This window comes from Zeus faber (genome assembly GCF_960531495.2).
Source record: "Zeus faber genome assembly, chromosome: 2".
NCBI classification, from domain to species: domain Eukaryota; kingdom Metazoa; phylum Chordata; class Actinopteri; order Zeiformes; family Zeidae; genus Zeus; species Zeus faber.
In genome coordinates, this window is record NC_137189.1 from 13349986 (window position 1) to 13376032 (window position 26047).

General features: G+C 41.6%; 2 protein-coding genes across 2 annotated transcripts in view; both read left to right on the forward strand.

Moving 5' to 3' along the window:
* batf (basic leucine zipper transcription factor, ATF-like) overlaps positions 1–2015 on the forward strand; it is a gene marked incomplete at both ends in the record, with an annotated part of 3325 nt that extends 1310 nt beyond the window's left edge. The window contains one exon of the mRNA XM_080019749.1: positions 1806–2015. Within this exon, the coding sequence (XP_079875875.1) occupies positions 1806–2015 (210 nt within the window). The remainder of the gene's footprint in view (positions 1–1805) is intronic.
* A 1795-nt stretch (positions 2016–3810) lies between these two features.
* On the forward strand, positions 3811–24188 carry flvcr2b (FLVCR choline and putative heme transporter 2b; the record flags this gene model as incomplete). The annotated part of the gene is made up of 10 exons (XM_080022850.1): positions 3811–4374; positions 11944–12085; positions 14278–14418; positions 15072–15139; positions 15347–15450; positions 18038–18148; positions 19167–19272; positions 19411–19522; positions 21163–21218; positions 22476–24188. The coding sequence occupies 10 exons, from the start codon at positions 3811–3813 to the stop codon at positions 22560–22562; spliced, it is 1491 nt and encodes a 496-aa protein (XP_079878976.1). The 3' UTR covers positions 22563–24188.
* Positions 24189–26047: the final 1859 nt, after the last annotated feature.

Sequence of the window (26047 nt, forward strand, 5' to 3'; positions counted from 1 at the left end):
AAGTCAGACGTCTTTGGAACAAACAGGAATAAACAGCTTTATTGTTTTGTAATTAGCCACAAATCTGATTAGAAGCAGTGGGTGCACAATCCAAGATGCATCGTACAATAACAACTAGCGAGGAATTCCTAACCTGGAATAAAGTAGGAAAACCCCACGTCCTAGTTTTACCAAACCTCTGTTCTGAGGATTTCATGGGGAATGGATGTCGTGGATCTCAGGTCTCAGGCGTTAGATCAGAGGTCCCGTTGCGTGCGGTGCCTCTGGCACTCACCGCGTATTATATTTACAAGACGCTACCTGACCATGTGGCGATGTGTCACGGCTTCTGCTGAGCTGCACACTTGGACGCTGCGCTGTGTGTTTGCTAAAAACCCGAGGAATAAATTTGCGAGTGTGGGCGTCGCACCCTCTTCGGTTGAGCCAAGCACCAGAGATTATTGCACTGAATCTAAATACCAAAACGAAAAGTCCCCCGCTTTATTCAATGCTCGCATCGTCTTGTCCCTGCATGTGTGGCTCACAACAATAAGACTGAGACAGTAATCACGCGACTCTCTTTCCTGTGGCGTTTGTCATTGTTTTCCACATATATAGTACTCAACGGTGTTTATCCCGCAAGTTTGATAGAAAATAAATGATCTATGCTAAAAGTAATTATGTGGCCCTTAAAATATTACCGTATGGCCTTAAATCAAATGTATTATCCACTGGCTTAGTGTCTACTGGCTTTGCCGCTGACATAAAGAGACATTTACAAATCGTCGGCTGCTCTCTATTACCGGCGGACTATCACTATCTCTTTCTGCTGCCGATTCTTTTGAAATCCGCCACGAAAAAGTCACGTCGTAGGTGGCAAGAGATCCAGCGTTTGTGATTTGAATCAGGTCTTCCCACACAGAATGTTAAAAGATTACCCATCACTTTGAGTGGCGTCAGACGACACAGCATGCTCTGTGGTTTGGCTTTCATCGTCTTGCTTGATAAACAGGAAGGTGAATTTTCCCTTACTATGACACTCGACCCATTTCCTGTTTCGTCAGGAGTAGAGCTCTCTCTGCTGCAAATTGCGCCGCTCGATCGGAGGTCGTGGGCAGAAGGGGCGAAAAAAAGGCAGTGACTTCTGGTAAAGAGCCGAGAGCAGTGGGTTGTATTTGGCTGAGTGACGAAAGCGCAGGGGTTTGCCCAAAAATATCAGTGACAACCAAACCCAGGGTTGGAACCTCTGGCCATGGCCTGATGATCTTTTCAGTACCCACGCAGTTTCCTGCCTGCTATCCCCCCCACCACAAAGAGAAAAGTACAAATCACCCACTAACTAGCTCTTTGCACCCGTGATCCGTCAAAGTTTGAAGAATTTACGGGAACATTCGACCTATTTCAAACAGATATTGCGCCACACAACCAAATTGACATTTGGTTACTTCAGATTTAATGTCTTAATGTCTTTGTGATTCCTTAAGCAAACCGATGACAAAATTGTCTGATTGGACATGGCTTTTCAAATATATGTTTAGATGAATATGTATAAGCTAATATTATAGAATAATATTGTGCTTTATAATAAGAAATGTGGCTGTTGGAATAATGTAAAAATATAACTAATAATATGACCATATAATAATGGAACTTTTATGATCGCAGCTGTAAGGTGGATCTATACTGTAACGTTACAGCATACATTCCATGCAAAACCAAGAGGAACTGATCGATCACCACACAATCCTCAATTGCGTAAATGTATTTTCCCCCACAAGGAGCTTAACTAAATTGAGATTTTTGTTTGTTTGTTTTCGGCGTTCCAGGAGAGCGAGAACCTGGAAAAGGAGAACGCCGCCCTGAGGAAGGAGGTGAAGCGTCTGTCGGAAGAAGCCAAGCACCTCTCCTCCGTGCTGAGCAGCCATGAGCCCCTGTGCACCGGCCTGGCCCCCCAGCAGGCCCCGGACCACCTGTACCCCCCGCACCACGCCAGCTACCACCACCAGCACATCGCTGTCTCACACTACCAGCACTGACCTGACCCTACAGGCCAGAGTCGACTGACCTCAGCGGGGGCGTGGCTGGGGGGTGGGGGTGGAGGGTGTTTGGGGGGGGGGGGGGGCTCGGACAGTGGGAGAGGGAGATGCTGCCAGTAGTTATCACAGGAACTGATGGGGGAAGGGAGAGCACGTTTGGTTGGTTCTGGGATTGTACAAAACCAGCAGTGTTGAAAACCTATTTATTTTATTTTTTTGTCTCTGGTCATCTATTTGCTTCTATCTAAATTATAAATAGTGATCTGCTAAATGTGATGTTACTTGATTTAGAGGGTTGTGCCGTTACTTTGAACCAGGCTCTGTTTACAATGAGAGAAAGATAACCAACCTTTATATGAGGATGACCTTTTTATTTTCATATTTTTATTTTTATTCATTGATGTGATGGAGAGTGCATTTTAGTTCTGCTGTATTTTCTTTCAGGGTTTGTTTTTTTTAAACTTGTGCCATTACAATGTGTTCTGAAGGGGCCGTGCCGTCTGTAAATGTAGATAATAATGCTCAGGAAAGCCTCCACGAGATTTGATTGTAGACAAATATTGAATGTACTTTTTCAGTGTCATCGGCTGAGGTGAACCAAAATCTTCTGAAGAAGAAGATGATGACGTCGGTCTTAGATGAGATCTGAATGAGATTTCAAATTAACTTTGATTTGATTATGAAAGATATTCTGTAGCTGGCGATAGCTATGGATGATGCTGATTTGTAAAAAAAAAAAAAAAAAAAAAAAAAAAAATGAAAAGAAAAGAAAAGAAAAGGCAAAGCACAAATATGTATTAAATGTCACGTCCTTAAGCTGGTGTTTGATCAACTGAAATGAGCTGCTATTCAGGCCGTACACCTACATTCTCACACATAGGGAGATATATTTTGTGCCCTGTAGTTCCCCCTTGAAAAAAAACCCCCATTATTTTTATTTTCCCGTAAAATTATAGAGAGAAATGAAGGAAAAATTACACATTGCACCGATGGTTGTGTTTGGAAAAAGAGAAATGAAGGCAAGTAGTCGAGCAGTAGTTTGTTTGTTTTTTGTTTTTTTTAAGGCAACAGACGCGTCGAGCTTTGCGTGATTGATGAAAATGATATGCTTGGTCCATAGAGGGCGCTGTTTACCAGTAGTTACATTTAGTGGTAGTGGTATTCAACATGTGATTTTGTAGGTTTTTCTTTTTTCCATTGAAATAAAGATATATCAATAAAATAAAAAGAAATATAAATACATATAAATAAACAAACAAACAAACAAATAAACACAAACAAACAAACAAATTAACAAACTAAATATAAATAGATACAAATAAATAAGCAAGCAAGCAAACAAACAAACGCAATATATAAGGCAAATAAATAAGCGAATAAACGAATAAACAAACAAACAAACAAACAAACAAACAAACCGATAAATAAATACATGAAGTATGTGAGCGAGCTAAGCCCCGCCCCTCGCCACTCCCAAGGGTCTCGCGCCGCTCGGAGTTTGAAGGGTCACGGGGCCGTGAACCACGAGGCGGCGCGAAACTCGCCGTGGAAACCGAGACGTCACTGCGTGGACCGCAAAACAACCGAGCGCGCGTGTAGGTGAATAGTCGAGTCGCCGGTGGTTGGTGGTGGTGGTGGTGGTGGGGGGGTCAAACTCCAGCCAGGAACCGTTTCTCAAAAGTTTCGAACTTTCCCAACTTTTCCACGTCATGGTGCTGTGCCGGGACTAGGTTTCAACGCGTGGATTTTACCCTGCGTGTCTGTTCACACCCGGGGCCGGGGGTGGTAGCGCATCATGGAGGGAAACGCGTCCAGCGACAACAACCGCGCGGCGAGTTCGGGTGGACGCGGAACGATCGCCGCGGCCGGCGAGTCCGCGGAGTCCCGGGCGCCGCTCAACGACCTCGGGGCGGTCCAGCCGACGCGTCTGTACCGGCGGCGGTGGCTCATCGTGTTCCTGTTCAGCTCCTACTCCCTGTGCAACTCCTTCCAGTGGATCCAGTACGGGATCGTGGGCAACATCTTCATGCGCTTCTACAACGTGGACGCCTTCACCATAGACTGGATGTCCATGATCTACATGCTGACCTACATCCCCTGCATCTTCCCCGTCACCTGGCTCCTGGACAAGAAGGGGCTGCGGGTCATCGCCCTAGTGGCCGCTGCCTTGAACTGCGCGGGGACGTGGATCAAGGTGGCCAGCGTGAGGCCCGACCTGTTCGCCGTCACCTTCCTGGGCCAGCTGTGCTGCTCCCTGGCCCAGGTGTTCATCCTGGGTATGCCCTCCCGCATCGCCTCGGTGTGGTTCGGCTCGGAGGAGGTGTCCACGGCGTGCTCCATCGGGGTGTTCGGGAACCAGGTATGTGAAGATCCTAAGATCCTTCAAGTGACAAGCCCATCTGGGTGTTTTTAAAGTGGTAATCCATTAGATTATGTTGTTAAAAAAACCCCAAATACAATATTCGAGACATTATTTGGCGGACAATTGTTTTCTAAGAAAGAGCCATTCAATATATTTGGGGTCACTAGTACATACACAGTTGTGCTGTGCCCGTTCAAAACCCGCCTATTCGGAACGGTCTGCAATGTGGTCGGATCCATACCAAAAGTATCGATCCTATCATGCTACTTCTAGTTTTGGAGATCGATTCTAGCGTCAATAGGATCGATACCAAAAGAGGTATCAGTTCCTCCCAATTTCCCCTCTTCCGCTTGCTTGGTGCCCGTCACTGTGTGGCGAGCGGGAGAAACTTTCCGCCCGCACGCTATGTGAACGCCCATGTGAATCACCGGCAGAAAAGCGATCAGCGAAAGGATCCGCTGCGCATCTCTCCAAACAAAACCAATAATAAAAGTTTGTTTTGGGCAATTCTGCACATGGTATAGCTTGATATCGGATCAAAACCACACCCCCTCACCCACCCCTACCGCACTGTTCTGCAAGTGACTCAGTCGCTGAGCTGGCTCGCTGTTCGCCTGTTTCTTAAATTGCACCAAATTCGACACTGCACATCCTTGGGTCCGGAGCAAATAGCAATGCACTTGTCAAGTGTGGAGTAGATCGAATGAATGGTTGTCAAGATAACCAAAGGAAATACAGACATACATAAGGCGTTTCTGGGGACTCCCTGAAGGGAGCTAGGAACTGGGGAGGTCCCCCGAGAACTAAATACCTTTTTAGTTCTCGGGGGCTTTTATTGTGGTTGTATTCACATCACACTGGAGCTCTGAAGTGATGCTGAAGTAAGGTAAGCCAATGGGGTTTCAGCATGAGTTCTGTGTTGTATTACGTCAGTAACTTTCGCATATTTAACCTTATCAGTACACTGAAATACATTTCTGAACAAATTTGAGGCGAGAAATAAGCGATCCACTTGCTGAATGTTCGCTCGTATTAGATCTACGCCTCATTTAAAAGAAAGTTCCGAGTTTTACATTAACGTCGGAAAATAAAATAAATGAAATTAATACATCTACAATAAAAATACAATTTTTATTGTTTTTTGATTGGGCGAACTCAATCCGAAGGACCGGCGAGGACCGTGGACTTACCTCTGGACCAATCACCGTGCACTAACGTCATTAAAGGTTCCTCTTGTGCTGGTTAATCCCTGCACTGGAGTAGGAGCTAAAAAAAAAGTTGGTCAAAATGGAGTTCCGAGAACTACGGACGTTCCCAGTTCCTGCAATGCGGACACAAAAACAGTAACGGTTCCTCCAAAAAGTTCTTAGCACTGTGAAAAGGTTCCTGCAGTGCTCGAACGCCAAGACCTACAGAGGTTCCTTCCTTTATTAGTTACATGTACGCAGTCCTTTGTACTGTTACCACTGTTGGTGGTGGGCTCTGCCTTTCCTGATAAGAATGCACTGATAAGGCATGCGCAAGAAGTGAAATGCAGCTGCAGTGTATTTCATAAAGAAGTAGCTAGTTGTGGTCAGTAAACTCTGAAATTGTTTAATTTTTGAATGGAATTCTAGGTTTGTTTCCAGTCAACACAGTTTGTCTTATGGATTCCACCTCAAGTTTACAAGTTGTTTACAATTTCCGCAAACAATAATGACGATTTTGATGAAGGTTTTGAACACACCTTGGAAAATAATATCTTAGCAGATAGGAGTCGAGTCTTAAATTAAGTAATTTAAGTTTTAGGTTATGGAGATAGATGTCTGGATATTTGTCTTGTGGTTTAGTTTATGCCGATGGTGCTAAGGAAGGGCGTCTAAAAGGTGATTCGAAGAATCTTTAATCGTCACACAGCACATGCATTCATGCAAACACACACACACACACACACAGCCTTCGGGTGGTGGCCGGTGAAATGGGTCCTCTGCATTTGACCCATCCTGGCTTGTCCTTCCTCTGGGGGGCCAAGGAGCAGTGGGCAGCATTCAATGACGCGACCGGGGACCTGGTTCCATATGTCCATCGCTGGTCAGACAATGATGTTGTGCATGTGTTTGGTGGGGGTCCATACTGATGTTACATGGAGGAAACCCCATGTGAGTGCGGGGAGAACATGCAAACTCAACACAGAAAGGCCCCTAATTGGGAGATAACCCGTCGGAGTACGGTGCCAACAGCGCCCCAGGCGGGAATTTAACCCAGGAACCTCTTGCTGTGAGGCAGCAAGAGACTATTGTCTCTGTTACCAACATGTAAAGTCACTATGGACTTCATCATGTCCCATTATCCAGTGTCTTGTCCCTTTTTAGAATGGAAGTATTTGAATTTTAACCTATTCCCTTCAGGTCGTATATGGACAGGTCATCATTTCTTTTTGCAATAAGTAGTGGGAATTTTAAATCACATCTTGACTGACAGGGACTCCTACGATGTTTTGTTCCTGTGGACACTTTTCACGGAGGTGTCATATGCTGTTCGGCACATTTAGCTCTTAACATTCATTGTCAAGACTGGTGCTCTGGCACTCAAATCATTATCTCCACTCTCAAATCTGTGTCCAAATCCAGCACCAATCATTTTTTTCTCCCTCAATGCTATATCATTTATTCCGTTCACACATTATGGGAATATAAAGCTTTTTTTGCAAACTTGTAAACACAAATGTCGTACAATTAATGCAGAAACCAATGAATTACATCTTGCTAATGGTTGCTTTCATTTGAATTCTATCAGACACACTTATATTTATATATATGTTCATCGTGCATATTACTTGCAATATACTCATAACAATGATCACTAAACTTGACAGTAATAATGTGATACCACACCGGGAAAATACAGAGGAGTAATCTAAGTAATCTACAAATCATATAATATACAAAAGACAAATTACTGTTGTTGAGTGATCACCAGTGTAATTATGTTATGTTTGGTAAATGGACACTCATACAGCGTTGACTTTGTCCCATTGATAACAATACTTAGCATATTGAATCTCTGTGTTTGTACAATGCCGAAAAAAAAAAATCTAAATTTTGCGACATTGTTGCACTCATTGACGCATTTATTTAATATTGAGCAAGAGTGTTTCATACAACACAACTCTCAATTTTTAAGGATGTTGTAGGGTATAAAATATACCATATATATTTAGTTCATATCCTCTATGTGTAACCACATACATTTTTCAAAAATCATTCAGCATTTTATTTGTTTTGCTACTGAAAGTGTAAAGATATCATGTGGTGCGACCGTCCAGTCATAAATCCAGTTTTGGACATTTATTTAAAATGAATCTAAATTTCTAAATTCTCTGCCCTATCTGGCATACATTCTAAAGTGTTTTGTAACCTCATGTGAAATGAGTGATTTCCCTCTTATTACGCGAGTAAACTTTGTCCAAGTATGTCCCTTTTATGAAATATCATGCGGCGCGACCATGAAGAAACCACCATTTTGGAGCTTTTTCTTTTAAAGCTACCCCAAGACAGGAAGTTCTATCACATACAACTTTGCAAAGGACCCACAGAAGCAGTTAGCAGGTTTGTAACTCTCTCTCATCTTTAAAAAAACCCCCCTGCTTTTAAAATGGCTGGTAGATAGTTTCCAAATCTAGATGTCATGTGGTATGACCTCAAAAAGATGATAAATATTGATTTACTTTCACAAATTCATAATTTGATCATAAATGTCATTGTGACCTATCGTGAGAAAAAACCTAGTTTTGATTAGGTGTCCAATGCTATGCCTGTAAATTTTTGATTGAATTTGAAAATACCATGTGGTGCGACCAAATGTCACGTGGCGCGACACTGTACACTGTAGTTTGACACAATGCTACATTCGTTTCAGCTATCAGAGAAGAAAGCAGCGGGGCAAGATTCCTCACGTAAAGTCACGTGAGCTGTCAGACAGAGAGAGGAGGAAGCAGAGAGGGAAATGGAAGGCTGCATTCAGTGAATACAGAGATAGGAAAAAAAGATGGAAAATTCTGTGCTAGACCTCACACCGCCATCAATGGAGAACACGCCTCCGGCTGACATAGCTGTTGCTCCAGAGCCTTCAGAAAATGATGATCCACTTGTGGTAGACCCAGTACCAATGAATGAGGGTTTTAGTCCACTAGTGGCTTCCCCACCAGAGAGGGTTGAGAGGCTTGATAGAAGGAGTAATTCAGAAGAAAAACGCTGCAGAAGACTGCAGAAGGAGAAGGGTATTCTGCAAAAGCAGGTTGTGTGTGTGTATATATATATGAGGGGAAAAAGCTGGTAGAGATGAGGAAGGCCAAGACCAAGTCAAGGCCCAAGAGAAAAAATCAAGCAAAGGGGAATCAAGAAACTGTCAGCAGAGAGAAAGCAGGCAGTTGTCAAGTTTTTGGTCAGAGATGAAAACAGTTTTCTTTTAGCAGGCAAAAAAGACGTCATCACCAAAAATAAACAAAAAATGCAAAGAAGAGTTCGGACCAAGCCCCTCAGTGAACTCCCTACTCAGTATCAGACAGAGGTGGAATGTTCCAAACTGTCTATATGAGATGGAGAAATGCTGTTCAGCGTGTGGTGGATGGGATGGCTTGAGCAGCCACATCTGATGCTCGTTGGTTGGGCTAACGCGCATCAGGTTTAAAAACCCCATCCACACACTCAGTCAAGAGAGGAGCCCTGTGTCATGACATGTTCCACCTGCTCCTGGCTAATTCCACCTTGCCCCATCTCTACAATAAACTGGCGTTCAAAACCCCCCCCCCCGTCGTCTGTGTCTCTGTGCCGGAAGGTCCCTGACCACTTGGGTGGCGCGTGGTGGCGAATCTGCCACATATAGTAGAAAGACGGGCACAATATGAATGTTATGAGCTGCACGTGTGTTTACCCTCCTATCACAGACCTGGGTCAATACTTATAAAAAAAAAGAACCAAAAGTTCCAAGTTGCCGGCTTATTCGATGTCTGAATGTCTTTCTATCTGTCGAAATTCATATGGGACGTAATTTTATGTTCAGAATTTTTTTTTTCAGATATGTTAAAATACCCATCTGATGTTGTTATTCATACCCTCCTCAGTGAGAGGAATAATTCAGACAATGAGGGGTAAACAGTCATAAAATAAGATAGTAATGAGGGGTTTGCCTCGGGAAATTTCCTGAACCCCCCCCCGCCCCCATCTCTAAGGTTACATTTTAATATGCTTGACGCCTCCCCCATATTGAGAATAATATTTTTAAAGAAGTGTTAAATTCAACCTTCTGTTTAACATTAGCTAAATGAAAGTAAGAAACATGGTCATTTCTGAAGTACTCATGGATGTGGCAAGACAAGATAGTCCAGACACTGCAAGAGGAACTGACCTGCTTATGAAGTGGTTTGCATACTAGACACATTTTAAGGGAACAAGACAAAGTGACACAAAACACGTCAATGTCAAATGTATAGATGTTTAAACCAGGTTTGCAATATTTAAGGGAATTGTGATACTAACTTTACCAAACCTTCAGGGACTGACCTCATGAATAAAGTGAGTAAGGACAATTATGAAGTTGATCCAGTGTTTATTTACAAATATTAATGTTAATATGTAACATGACATTAACATGAAGAAAGAGTGCTTCTAAATATTTTAGACTGGATGTTGCCATACAACAAGCCAGGTCTAAAATGTTGTTCCAGAGTTGTAGATGAAAAATAACTGAAATTAATGAAATCAAGAAGTAAACCTCTGGAGTTGAGTAACATCTATTGATTATTTTGCTTTTAAAATTCATAATTTGTTCAAATGAAGTGTTTTTTTTGTCGTTGGATATGAGTGAGCATTTGAAGAATAGAGATTGGAATGGTTTAAATATACAAGTCAAAAACTATAGCGCTTTTTCCATTACACAACATTTCTAGACATGATGAATAGTGGATCATGTGGTCAGGGGTCCAAGACGGCTCAAGCAACGTGGTGTGAACGGGTTAAAGACGGCATCAGACCCCCGCCTGGTACTGAAACCGTCAACAGAGCTAACATCAACAGGGGAGGCCAGCAGCTATCCCTATTCTGAACACGCTTTTAAACCTTAAGAAGATCAGGCAACAGGAACTCATTGGAATCTCCAGAAATCTCATCTCGGAACTGTTCCACAGAGGCTGCTGCCACAAAGAGATGCCACAAAACAACGACATTGAAGGCAGCCATGCAGATTCGGAGCACGGCGGCAAACAATGGCCCAGGTCCAAAGGAGAACAGGGCAAGGCTTCCAGACAGTGTAGTCCCGGACCTTTGTGCAGAGCCATCTCTGCCGGTTCCCATTTAGACATCGAGGCATCGTGCGGTGACCGTGCAGAACTGTTCCCACAGGCTGAGACCAAACTTTACCTCCGCCGTTGGCTCATGCTGCTTCTCTTCAGTGGCGTCTCGGCTAGCAATGCCTTCATGTGGCTTCAGTACGGCATCATCGGCAATATATTCATGCATTTCTACAATGTTGACTCTCTAGCCATTGACTGGCTGTCCTTGATCTACCTGCTAATGTACATCCCACTCATCCTCCCGGTCTTGTGGCTGCTTGACAACAGAGGAATTTGTGACGTGGTGCTGGTGGGATCAGCCTTTAACTGTATGGGCGCGTGGATAAAAACTGGAAGCGCAGGTCCTGATCTATTCCCGGTCACTTTTTTCGGCCAGTTTGTGTGCTCAGTAGCCACTGTGTTTCTCCTGGGTATTCCTTCTTACTTGGCCTCTGTATGGTTTGGCCACAAAGAGGTTTCGACCGCCTGCTCCATCGGAGTTCTGAGAAACCAGGTTTGTCCTAAACTTCTGGTTCACTATGATTTCCTGTCTAATTCTTTCCATGGATTTTGTCAATGAGGTGCAGTTAGTGTGCAACACACAGCCGAGTCGCTATTTGTGTGTCTACAGTGGTGGACTGTGTGTCAGGTAGCACTTTTAGTAACCTGGTGTTCGAGTGTCGGTGTCCTGAGCTTATTGTGTTTGCCAGAAATGCCTCTGATCATGACTTGTCTAGTCAGCAGTATTTATTTTGAAATAACTCTACTACTTCTAAGCCACATGTCAAATACCTAGTCCTGCTAAATGAATCCCTTTTGTAATTGTTAAAATGAACTACTGCATGGTTTAACAAAGTTTTGCATCTGTTTTTGTTGTTTTCCTTATTTTCTTATGAAAAATCACATGTTCAGTGTGCCAAAATGATATTGTTTGTGATGTGGTGAAGACTGCAGGTGACACATTCCATGTTTAAAGTTTCATTTTGTCCACTTCCTAAGGGTGGTATGTAGCTATGATGCCAGCCTAGTGGGTGGGGATACCATGAACTCTCTTTGTGTCACCATAACCTGCTTGTCAAGTTATATTAAACATACAGTAACTGCAACCATTGACTACCATGGTGTCAAGCAGTTGAATAGACCGTCATTACCTGTGGAGTGGCCATTAAATAACTAATTAAATTTAATAAACAACTTTGCAGATGTGTTTGAGCAATGAAGTCATTATCTTTCATGTTTTATTTATTTTTGTCTTTCAGCTGGGAATCGCCATTGGTTTCCTGGTTCCACCTATCCTAGTGCCTAATGTGAAAGACTTGGATGAGCTGGCTCACCACATTCGTATAATGTTCTACATTACAGCCGGGGTGGCCACTTTTCTCTTTATCCTTGTTGTCATTGGTAAGACGCCCGTCTTAAAAAGAGAAATGTGTTGCTTTTCAAAGTTCCCCTGCTCTGAATGGAATGAAACTGTATATCACAGCATGTAACATTTCATCAGTCACGACTGTCTCTTTTACATGCTTTTCACCTGTCTTTGTCCTAAAAGTCTCATCTAGGTTTATGGTGTAGTTCTGCTGGGACTAAGCAGAATTCACAAGTGATGATGGTCTTACCTCCTGGGAACACATGGCTTTCAATAAGAAACAAAAAAAAAAAACCCTCAAAGGTTGCTGGAAGCTTTTACAAATAGAAAAGCTACTTTGCCTGAGGGGAGACAGGAAAGTATGTTGCGTGGTGACATGATAAAATTATATCAATCACCAGACAGAAGCTGGGCAGGGTCTGAGACTTGCTCCGGCTCTCTTTCATTAGTGTTACATTCATGCAAATACTTAGTGTTTAAAAAAAAAAAAAAGGAAAATCCGAAATTTGTGCTTAGTCAGTGTTCAGTGCCATCTCTCTGTGGCAGAGGTCACTTGGCCTGGTCACGAGCAGGGAGGGACAAGACGGGTGAAAACACTATTGTCCTGTAAGGGGGGGGGCACTGAGTAGTTTTTTCTAATCTGCATTTTGAAGGACAAAGGGATGCTTGTCAGGCATTCCATAGGAGAACTGCACACAGTGTCAGTGGCGAACGTCTCTACTGTACACCGCTCTGCTGCCGTTGCCGCATTTTGTCTTGGAAAAATCCCGGGGCCCGATGAATTCAGCCAGGAAAGGAACCAAGAGGCTGAATAAAAAAAGATCGGTCAAAAGATGCCACTGAGAAGATGTCTTGAGAAAGTTTACATTCTTATGTACATGTTTGATCTTCTTGTCTTGATGACATGTTATCCGGTCAATTAAAAAAAAAAAAACTGCTGTAGAATTTGTAGGATGGGAAATGTAGGATTTTCTTCTCATTCAAGCACAGATAACAGTTTTGTGTAATAATTAATAATTGTGTCAATATTTTGTGTAAATCAAAAATGAATACAAATACTGTATTCTTCCAGTGTCCACCTTTGAGTGGCTGTTGTGCTGGTTCTGTCTCCCACCAGTTAATTTACACCATTTGGCTACTGGAGTGTCACTAAATGACACAGTTGCTCTCACTCCCGCCTTCTCTCTCTTTTCTCTCTCTCTCTCTCTCTCTCTATTACTCACACACACAACCATGCACTTAGAGACATACACACACACACACACAGACACACACAATTCTATGCGTGAAGGGTGTCCTGCTGCTAGGCCCATCTGGGGCTCCTGACTCACGGTCCCTGTTTCAGGGCCGTGAGTCAGCAGGGCAGAAACATTCCGTTCCAGCACCTGGGTGTTTTAGCCTGAACTGCTCAGCTGTAGGTGAGGGAGGACGAAAGGAGGAATGTAGCATCTACCTCCTCCGGAGAGAGCCGATAGCAACAGCTAAACACTGGTCAGATGGTGTTAATCGTGTTTTCCAGACTTAAAAATAACTAGTTTATTGCCAAGGGAGAAAATCAACAAGTATGGAAAGAATACTATTAATAATTAGCTTTTTTTTTTTTTTTTCATGGCCCGAAAACTGGCACTGTTATGCACACACAGAACAAGTACTCCATTCAGAGAGCAGCAGCATCAATGAAGAGGTTAATTTCCTGGGGTTAGCCGGTGTTTACAGTCCACAACCCAGCAGGCCAGATCCCATGATGAACCTGGCCGTTTTTGGGTTGCCCCTTCCCCGGCCGAGGGGGGTGTCTGTGTCTGTCTGTGTCTGTGTGTCTGTGTGTCTGTGTGTGTGTGTGTGTGTGTGTGTGTGTGTGTGTGTGTGTGTGTGTGTTCCTATCCAACAGAAATTATTGGCCACAGTTCAATGGGAGGGTGGTTCAAAACAGTTTAATGTCCTTGATGTGGAAGTGCATGTGGTGTCCTTTTTGATTTTTCTTTGCCTGCTTCCTCCCAGAAAATCAACAACTAATCTTCTATTATTTCACATGTCGGCGGAAATCTTATGCTGCGTCCGGAATGGCAGACTACGTCATTTTGGGCGCAGCATAAGTTTTTTTTTTCTTATCGGTATCAGTATAATCTTTTATTGAGAGATTTATTATATTTTAATTTTTTTTGTGTTCCTGAGACTTACAAAAAAACAACAACCTGGATATGCTGTGTGGTCTGTTTTTAAATTCCAGTTTTCCAGGAGCGTCCTGAGCTGCCCCCCACTCAGGCCCAGGCCACTAGTCGCAGCATCCCACCAGAGCAGTATTCCTACACCGCCTCCATCCTCAGACTGCTCCGCAACAGGCCCTTCATCCTCCTCGTTGTCACCTACGGTGGGTTCTGTTTTTGGTTTAATTAGAATTTTGCCGTTGAATTAGCCAGAACACATTCAAGTAGTCAGATAGCCAAACATAGACATCTTGCAAGAACTGCAGCAAGCCTTTTCTCTATCATCACCAGCTATTGATCCTACCGGAATTGAGATTTATTGTGATGTCATAACCTGTGACAGATGAGTTTAACACAGCCCTTTCTAATTGTAGAAATGTTACTTTATCTGTGGTTACAACGCACTGGATTTTAAAACACTCAAATGTGTTTCTTCTTTTCTGTCAATTGGGTTCAAAGAGTGTTTGTGTTTTGGCAATGTTTGACAGAACGTGTTTTACTGTTCACATATCCCTAAGGCTTTAGAAGCTGGAAGGAGAGTTTTTGGAATTATGAATTGTCTTTCTGTTCAGCCTATGTCACGTTTTGGAAATGATACCATCTCACTGGATCGTTCAGTTGAATGCCGTCCATGGAAAGAGTATTATTGTTGTTTTTCCAAAGACATAAAATAAGTTGGCTATGTAGTATTTAACCCTCTAAACGCTTGACTACACTTGACTACTCTCAATATTCACTCGGAGGTGACCGTTTAAGAATTTCTTCAAAATGTTATGAAAAATGCCTCCTTGTCCCCTCTCCTGTCTCCCTGCCCCAGGACTCAATGTGGGCTGTTTCTACGCTGTGGGCACTCTCTTGAACAGAATGATCCTCATTCACTACCCTGTAAGTCCCTTCAAAGAAATGTTAAAATCCATTTAACATTCTGCTTTTGGAGCCGGTTGACCTGATTACGTATTACATAAATGCCTGTCTTGACCATTCTGTACCCTTCCTGTTTTCCTTATCTCCTGTACTTTGAACTGATGTCATTTTAAGTCCATAAGGTTGCTTAACATCTGTTCAATCTTTCCTCAATTTTTTTTTTCCAAGGGTCAAGAACTGAATGCTGGGAGAATAGGCCTCACTATAGTGATAGCAGGCATGGTGGGATCCCTGATCTGTGGTGTCTGGTTGGACAGAACAAAAACCTACAAGTAAGGCAAATGGCAACAGAAAAAAATAAATACAGCTTAGGATAATCCTCTCCCTTCTATGTAGACTCACCTAACCGCTAAGATCGCTGGGAATATTTTACATAGCGAGAGAGGTGTCACTATTCACCACTTCCAAATACCTCACTTCCACCAGTCATTTCAATGGGACTTTAAGTATATAATAATGCCACATAAGTGAGAATTATGGAAGCTCAAATGAAGCTATGATTGGATGTGTCAGGCTGCCCTGAGGTGAGATGGAGATGCCTGTATTGTATTTGGAACTGTGAATAGTCTTTTATGTGATGCGCACCTGAAGGCATCACTTAACCACACCCTGGTTCAGCCCCAATTGCAGCGTGTTTGCGACACAGGGAGTGGTAGCTGGTTTGAAAAGGCGATTTACTGTTTCCTTTTGCACTTGGAATGTCAACGTCCAATCTGCCTCAATGAAGACCAACATCCTCCTTTTCCACAGACACTGTAGTTCCTGCCGTCTGCATTACATCAGCCACTCTCTCATAGACCCAAGGCCACTCTAAATGGGTCAACTATTTGAATATTTTGTTGGAATAGGACATCTGACAAAAAGAGCTCCCATCGTACCCTCAAGTGTGGACAAACCAAACCGTTCTCTGATTTGTGACCAGGCTATTGAAATGATAATTGTGACCGAGGCCTAAGTTCCAATTACTTAAAAGCTCTTGTTTTCCAACCAAATGTAGGAACGTATGGACGTATTTCACTTGTTTTGTGCACTCCGTGTTCGCTTTCATACAGTTCTTGAAGTCGCTTCATGAAATGTTTGGTGTTTGTGTGCTGCCAGGGACAGCTGTGTCGGCTTTTTAGCGCCGAGTGAGTTTACCCAGGTGCAGCACACTGCGTTCACACAGAGCCTCAGCAGCTCTTCCTGCCGTCTACGGCTATTTATATATAGCACCATCAGCATCAGGTGCAATAACAAACCTCCTTCAGCCACACTAACCGTACGATCACACCAGAAACTAGTAGTTGTATATTTGGAATATAATCAAAAAATAATAATAATATTTATTTTGATGTGACATTGTTATTTTGTAGATATATTTATATTTATTAAAAAAATACAATAGAATATATGCATATGCAACATTACCCCACAAATCAAGTGCCATCCCGCTTGAACGTACATTTTGGCAGGAATTGATTTGCCTATGAATTGTGTGCCAGTGCTCATCACTGCCCTTTCACCATGCATTGCAGCAGGCGGAATCTTTTGGCCATTGCTGCCTTGTATTTGTGGAGAAAATGCTGCCGAAGATTCTCCTTGGTACACAGGATCTTCTGTCTCTCGCTTTCTGGATTTATGGGAATGTGTAAATGCACACACAGTAGTCTAAATTATGTTTTTTTTTTTTTTATATACATGGCAGATTAACTTCTCAAAAAATATTCACATGTGTTCTGACCGTATGATTTGTCCTATATGACACCGGGTAATACTGTACATGGAAAATGCTTTACAAACTATGTGGCAGTATAAGGGCGTGGCCAGTCTTGGGGAAGTCTCCACGTGAACTTTACTGTCATCAACAGAGATGGAACCTTGGACTTTCACATTTTTATTTCGGTGTATTAAGTAATAAACCTCACCAGGGATCCCAACTACCTCCCAAATCCACGCATCATTTATTTTAATTACTCTGACTCAGTCTCGTCAATGAATAGTGTTACATCATAACATCATGTTACATCTGTAAAGTACAGGGAACTCAGCTCCCCCAGCAATGAGCTTTTCCTCCATTTTTGGAACAAAAGTTTTTTAGGAGCCACGGTTTAATAGTGGCCGGGACCTGTATCGCTTCTGGTGTGAGCGTACAGTGATGTTCTCCACTCCGTCCTGTGAGTGGAGGAAAGTTGCATCGTCTATTTTTTAACTATGGGATTGAATCTGTATTTTATTCTGAGTTGGCTTTGTCTCTCCAATTCATCCATTTAAACAGAATATTCCTATATTTTAAGCCGGGCTCAGACGTCACCATTTTAGCCGTCGTCCCAGACAAGCTGCTATTCTTTGTGAAGCTCCATCTTTGCCACCTTAAAGTCTCACAGACACCTCAAATGAATTGATGCAAGCATTTTTTTTTTTTTTTCACATACCAGCCTATCCACATTTTCAAGTTGGCTAAATACTCAAAGTAGCAATGTCTGGACTTGCCGGGTCACATGACTGTGTGCGAATCGAATGGAAATTCCTGAAGCCGCCACCTTCCCACTGGAGAAATACCAGTCACATCAACCTGCCAAATAATCTGCTGGTAAAAACATGGAGGTGCCTGATCTGGACGACCTTGTTCAGGGTCACGGTTATTCAAGGTGTTCACACAATACACATCAGTTTGCATCTTCTTTCAATCCCATCACTCATTTATCTGTTGTGCAAATAGATAGGCGCACACGATAATAGGCCAGCATTTTATCATACAGACGTGTGCAAGGGATACATTTTTAAAAAGGGATGTGATTTCTTTCAAGTGTCAATAGTTAGGCATGGTCTGAACTTCATTTTCGATTCATACTACTCTGTCCTTATTATTGTGTTTTCCAGACAGACGACATTGGCCGTCTACTTCATGACCCTGGTGGGGATGGTCATCTACGCCGCCACGCTCGACATGGGACACATCTGGGTGGTCTTCATCACAGCTGGGGCACTTGGGTAAATTTTTATTTATCATGTAATTGTTTTGTTTGGATTTTCCTTAATATCTTAAAAACATTGCGTTGTATTTATGTATATATGTATTTGTTTTTTTTAGCATCTGTTATCAACTGTATGTGGAGGTCTTTTTCCCCATTTTCTTTGTACCACTCGTCACATTCATTTTCATTTGATTCCGTTTTCATTTCTTCAGGAATGCTGGAGTGTGTTTTCTCTGACATATGGGATATAATTTACAGTTGTGTATCTAGTGGTCTACTTTGGCATGACGAGCCTTTTTGACATAGAATGAACCCCAAACCACATCCAAATAGAACCAGAGCGGCAGTAAAGCTTAACCTTTGTGCAGAATGACCTATTGTGTTGAAACCAGACTAGCACAGAGGGCAGTGCTTGTTCAAATGGATTAAAATAAACAATTCATAGTGACTGTAAGAAACTGTAGGTTGTTTAATAATATAGATTAAAACTGCACAAAATGTATAAATTTGCCCAAAAAGCAAGCTCCGGTCACTGTCGCTTAATATCTACAAGCTCTTCATCCTAACTATATACAAAAATGTACACCAACTATAGTACATCATATCAAACATATAGGCCAGAGGTACATTTATTTGTTATTCTGATAATTTGTGTTCAATCTAACACAAAAAATGTTTTGCTTTACTGCACAATATGGGATTTGTACGTGAGGATCAAATGTATATTTATCTATACCACTTTGTTCCGGTTTCCTCTTGTTCTTGAGACAATGGACTAACATTCCTACTTAATACGGGGGTCGAGGCTGTCTTAAAAGTCAACATCCATTTAAAATACATCTCTTATAAAGAATTTGAACAGTAATTCAACAAATAACCCGATAAACAGAAAATAATTCTCCAGCCACAGCCTATTATAACATTTAATAAAATATGTATTAAATCACATGAAAATCCCCCATTACAATAAAAAATAAATAAAGGGTATTGCAGTATGCTTATGCATATTTTCCTTCTGTTCTGTGCATTCCAAGGTTCTTCATGACCGGCTACCTACCCTTGGGCTTCGAGTTTGCGGTGGAGCTGACATACCCCGAGTCGGAGGGAACGTCCTCGGGGCTCCTCAACTGCTCGGCACAGGTGATAATGTGTGGTCACTGACACACACTGGCGTGTGCGTGCGTGCGTGTGTGTGTGTGTGTGTGTGTGTGTGTGTGTGTGTGCGTGTGCGCACGCAGTTGTTGACCCTTTCTCACACTAGTCCTTTGACACGGACAGGTGTTTGGGATCATATTCACCATTTGCCAGGGGAAGATCATCGACCACTTCAATACCCTGGCGGGAAACATCTTCCTCTGCGTTTTCCTCCTCGTCGGCACCATAATAACAGGTAACGTCCTTCATCTTGTTTTGGCTTTACTTCAGAGTCAACTTCATTGGCCAAGTATGTGTACAAGGAATGTGACCCTGGAAACGCCACTTGGGTGACGTGTGGGTGGCAAAACTGCCACACGTTTTAACCTACCTTTTCCGTGTCTTCGTTTTTGAATTGTTGTTTCTGTGCGCGCGCACTGCAGAGCTGGTGATTGTGGGTAGTTTTTAGCTGTGTAGTTTGTTACTGTGTAACTTTCAAGGTTGAATTATATTGTGTAGATATTTCAGCAATCTTCCAACACTGAGATACAGTCTAAGGAGATGTCTCGTTGTGGATAAGAACGTATTTTACTGTCCTTGGGAGATATGAAAATCCCATGAAGCCTCACCATGTTGGCACGACTTCTCAGGCTTGAAACTGTTTCGATGGCTTCCACATGAGGCTTTGGGTGTTTAACAAACATGTGTCCTTTTAATTTGGAAGACATTTTTGTGGGGCGGGGGACATTCAGGTCCACGGGGCAGGACAACGTGGGGCCCGCAACAACATGTTGTTCTCATTTCAGAGGAACAACAAATACAAAACAGTCCTTGATGAGACTTGATAGAAGCGCTGAACATTTTCCAGTTTTTTTGGAACAACGAGATGTCTCACTCCATTTCCCCGTTGGTACCTGAGCTAATTTCTGACACTCAGTTATTCGGCACGGCTCATTTAGGACTTTATGAGTTATGCGTTGTGCAGTGGAGCGTTAACAGAACCACAGAGGGTTTTTCCAGGAAGGAGGTTTTCCCGTCTGCAAAGGTCAATCCACAGGAAACTGGCTTCACTTTTATTTGTAACTTATTCAGCCCCTAAACATCTGGAGCTTAAAGCCGTTATTGTCTTTATTCCAATTTTCCATTTCTCACACGTGAAAGATTCCTAACCTAAACTTCTAAAAATAACTGATCCACAGAAGCATTTGGAATTTCATCTGAACAAAGGTGAAATTTAATTGAGAAACAATTTTCCTCCAAATGGAAACAGATTGATCATTAATTATAGTTTAGAGGTTTTAACATACTTGTTTTGTTCTACTTGTTTTTCACAATGTGTTGTTCAGATGTCCAAACTGATGCATTTAGAAATACATTGCTGAGACACAATTTCTGCACCAGTCTCCAGTGTACTGTCCTATATCTGATGTCCCTGTGCTCAAAGGCCCCCTAGTGGTGCTTACTGTAACTTCACTTCACACTTTTTAAAACTTCCAATTCCCGAATTCTAAATTTAAAGCCAATTGGCTCATTCTCAGCTACTGACACACTCCATTATTGTGGGGTATCTTACAACATAATGATTGACATATATTTGATTTGATAATTACATATTAAATCATTGTATTTCATTGTATGCTTCTATGTGTCTCAAAAAGCATAAAGCTTTGATTATTATTACTATAATGATAATTTTATTGTTATATTATTGATATTGGATTTCTGTATTGTGCCCTATTTTAGTCTTATGGCCTATATCCCATGGCAGTATCAGTATCTGTGTATCCCTAGTTGCAAATGATTCGTCACTATATTGAAGACAGTTGTGTTTTTGCATCAATATAACATTTTGCTTAACATAGTGTGTTTTGTGGATCTTCTTCTTCCTTCGTTCAGGCCTAATCCGGTCTGACCTGCGCAGACAACATGCCAACCAGTTGGCCAAAGCAGCGGTAAGTGTTGGTTCGACCCAAAACCCAGGCTCCAAGTTCCAGTGGTTGCTTGGGTTAAATAGGCCAAAGATTGTTAAACAGGAGTTACACAAGAGTGGTGTTGGATAAAGCATGAAGCCTCCGGGTGCTCAATCAGATACCAGAGAACCGTGCTTTTTTTTTTACCATTTGAACGAGAATATACTGTATATATGAAAATGCAGCTTCAAGTTTTACTGCTGTGTGGGGTAACATTGTAAATGTGTCCATGCAGTAAATAGCATCACGCCGATTCCCTGTATTTAAAGTGTATTTTGGGAAGCAGCCCGTTCTGTTGATCTCATTAAGTATCAGCGGATGAGCGATGAATGTTCTGTTATTTATGTACGGAGTCCTGGTCAAGCACCAAATGCACATGAATTTAGTCATCTCTTATTGGAGAATAAATCAAAACACAATGCGATGAAAAAATACATTTTGTAGTGATGGAGCTGAGTGATATAATATGAAGCCAATAAATTGACAGGGAACACTTGATTGAGTTTTGTAAGGTGCTAGACTCAGAATACTCAGTACGTAGGTCAAACTGAACAGGCGGCTGAACTCACCTCCTAATTTTCCTTTTTCTTTTCTTGTCTCTGCCTCTTTAATTGACAAACTGTGGCATGCAAACAAGAAGTGCATGGGCTCAAAGCTGCTTCCGAAATAACCTTTCCTATGTTGCATGGCTTGTTTATTTACAATGTGCCCTGTGGTCGGTGTATTTCTATCCTTCTAATTATTCATTGATGTCGATGTAGAATCCTCTTTTATAGGTATTTTGTGCCCATAAACGGCGATGAATTGACTTAAGATATTTTTGGGGAATTACTAAATTGCAATAGACTCGTCTTTGTTGAGAACATTTTACTTATTTCTAATGTGACTAACCTTAAGTCGGGTCTTACAGCAGATGGGATTGGTGTGATTTGGTCGACCAGTGGTGCCATTTCTTTGACTGAAGTCGTATTTGAATTGAAACATAGACTGAAGTTTAAACTCAGTTACACAAATTAAGTTCATACATATTAAATTCCGAGCAAAAGCATGTACATTTTATTCCCACAAAATAATTTGGTGGTTTTGTCACAAAAACACCAAAAGTCACTCAGAGCAATGGCACCAGGAGTGAAACGCTCCGAGCTGCTGTTTTGAGATTCCTAAATCTGTCGAACCCCTCGGAGGGAAACCGTGACCTCCGACCCCGAACCCAGAAGTGACCCTTAGCTGTTGTTTTAGGAGGAAGGGCAGACGTCTGGCCTGGACTCCGGGGCCACGGCGCTAATTAAACAGCCGCAGAAGCCTCCTCCCGCTCCTTCTCCTTGAAGCTGATCAATAAACTTTTCCCCGTGCTCGCTGATCAGGCAGATGGGCGACGGCAGGAGCTGCAGCGACGACAATCATCACCCACACTCCTGAAAAATCACCACCTCCTTAAAACCTGATCAGTCCAGCTCATGGTCACTATCTCTAACTTTCAAATGTTCTCGCTTTTTTCCCAAGTTAGGTGTAAAGAAGGTGAGGTGTTTCGGATGTGATGTCCGTATTTTAGTTTATTTATGTCAAACTGTTCTGTGCCTCTCTATCCACATGCTTTTTGCATTTTTGCCAGCTTTTATGTGCACATGCTTGAGTTATATGGTGTTTAATCTAAAATCTTTAAAGCTCCAAAGTGTTTGTTTGTGCAGTCACTCGTCCTTATAATGCCTTCACTTCTTTTTTTTTCGTTTTTTTTTTTTTAACGCTTTAAAATGCTCTGATGAAAGGGAGAATGAAGTTAAGAGATGACGGGATGGAGTTCTGTTCTTATTAACTGTCGACGGACTACCATGTGAACATTTGGGAATGTAAAGAACAGCTTTTTCTTGACCAAGTTTTAAGTCTGTGAATTTTAAGTATACATTTTTTCATACTTCAACAACATTTGAGTTCCTCAAGCGTTAGAAGGAGAAATGTAGTATGTTTCCAACATGAGTAGAAGGAGCCTAATGCTCCAGATCCTAGGACGGGAAATTAGATCTCTACAACTTTGGGGATAATGTGTTGAACCATGGGTTTTGTGAATGCACACCCCCTACATAGCGTTAATAAGTTTAGTAGTAAATGTCAGAGTAAAAAATATGTGTGTAATTTTTAATGCTGCCTTCCAAGCTAGGTGTGCTGTAAAGAACAATCTGTGTAAATATGCATCAAATACGGGTTCTCATACCAGTTCGTGGGTTCAATCGCTATTTTTGTTCAATTAATGAGTGTTTTTGATCGACAGGATTCTAATGGAAGCACAGCAGCAGCAGCAACACTCAAAGCAACAAAGTTTTAGAATCAAACTAACCAGCATCTTCTCAACTCCGCAATGTGAAGCGTCAACAGGGATTGAATTTGATATTTTCCTCATTGTCTGAATATTTTATTTGTGTTATTTATGGACGATTGTGTTTGTGTTGCAAAAAAAAAAAAAAAAACCCGAAAGTTTTGACAATTCACAGTGAATATCGATGTCAAGGTTGTCTTCCCAAACCTTAGTTAATCTGTAAATTGTGTGTTACAGAATTGTCCCTGGTATAATTTGGAAAAACAATATTGTATGAACAGCTTGTGTAAAGCTGTTTAATTTTTGAAAGGATTGGTTGATTTTTGATGTTGCATGTGAGATTATTCTACCATGTAAAGATGTTTTGCTACTGATTTTGAAATTTTATTTTTAGAAGCTGTGAAATTGTACTATATGAAACATACAATACATTTCATGTTTCCAATTTCCAAACTATTGCTGCCCACTGAGAAGAACAAAACAACACATTGTTCATATGAAGTCGTTTAACTGTTATACACATGCATTATTACAGAATTGCATCTGGCCTTTTGGTGTTAAAACCTCTGTTTTTATTGTCATATGTATGTTTATTTCTCTGACAGACTTGACATTAAACATTTTATACCATTGCGAAACTACTTGAAGTGAATGGTGCATTGTTTCCCGAATAAATCCGCTTCTCTCCGCATTAAACTAGATGATGAGAATATTTATGATCAGAAGCATTTTGTCACCAATACTTGGCTGAAGAATGGGCTGAACTACCCAACAGTACTAAAACACCTCACAACATGAATGAAATGACCTTCAAGAAAGGTAGATAACACTGACTGTCTTAAAGCAAGAAATTATCTTTTTTTTATTTTTTATTTTTTTCTATTGCAATTATTTTTGTGTACGAGACTGTATGGACAGCTTTTGGCCACCAGGTGACGACATTGCAACGTGACCGGTTCTATATGTGGAGCTGTAGAGAGGATTTTATGTTATTTAAATCTCTTCGATATCTCATTTAAATGAAGATTGCGCATTGTTCCTATGTTTTACAAAGCGTCAGTGTTATGCTCATTCTGGCCCTTTGTCCTGTTATTCTCGTATTTGGCACGTATACAATCGTTTTCTTGTTTTTCAACTACACATAGTGGCTTTTCATCTGTTGCTCTAAAAGTACGATGAATCCAATGTGCCATGTAATGTTTAACTGTTCCGTCCCCTCTTGTACTTTTAGAATATGATGTAGGTAGACTGCTTATTTTTCATTTGTCACTTCTGTTATGTGAATTTACTGTTGGGGGGGAAAAAAAACAAACCTCACTCAATGTTGGCCAAACCGAATGTTGAGTCAAACCGATGACCACTGTGGCCGTTATGTCCAGAAGTGTGAGGATAAAATCATTCTGTTCATTTTGTGCATGGCGTACTTATGTCTTTTTGTGCCTTATGTGGAGGACTTGGAAGTGGCCCAGACTATAGAAACTCCTTGGTTACCATCATGCAGATGTCAAATGCATTAATGTATACATGTGCATCATATCGATAATCGTTTGCCTATAATTCAGTAGCTGAATAAAACATTAAATCGAAATCTTCATCTAAACATGACGTAGGGCCACTGTTCAACGGCTCTTCCTTTTTAAGGTTAAAGCGGAAAATGAGGTAGGAGGGAGGGGCCTACAATGAAATGAAGGAAATTAACAATTTTTCTATAATATCTAGCTGAAAACACCATAAAAATGTTAAATTACTCGAGGTGGTGATTATATTTGGGACAGGCTCTGGACCGTGGGATGAAGGTGAAGTCAAACTGTGGAATGATTCACTCCAGTGGCCACTGGCTCAGCTCCAAACACTCTGCTATGCACCAGTGTTTACCTTATCCTCCATTCCTCCATCATCTCGCTCCACAGATAAAGACTCCTCTCACTCGTGTATGTGTGTGTGTGTGTGTGTGTGTGTGTGTGTGCGCGCATTTGGATTTTCTCATACATACATCAGTGATGCTATGTGTAATAATATCTATAAAAAATATATATATACTGTATTTTTAGACCAGGATAAAGCATGTTTCTCATTTAAGATACATATTAAAAACATCAGACAATGCACTATAATGTCTGTATTTGATTACGCAGATCTTCTGATTGAAGGCCGCAGTGCTGCCGCCGCCACCCTACAGCTGCTCAACCAGACTCAAGGGATTGATTCATTACCGGCGACAGTCATCACAGCAGCGTTGTGAGTTATAAATATAAGAAATGGACGGTCACATTAGCATCTGGAGATCCAATATCTGTGAGTTCAGAACTAATCATCATCACAGCAGATCACAGGACTGGCAAGAGCGCCAGAAGTTGTGGGAAGGTTTTTGAAAACTATATGAACCCAGAATGAAATGTGAAAGCAGTCACCCTGAGTGGTTTTAAGGTCTTAATTGCAGATGTCTTTAATTATAATTGTGGTTGTTTTAATTAGTGTTTCTGTGTGCTCAAGTTGATTC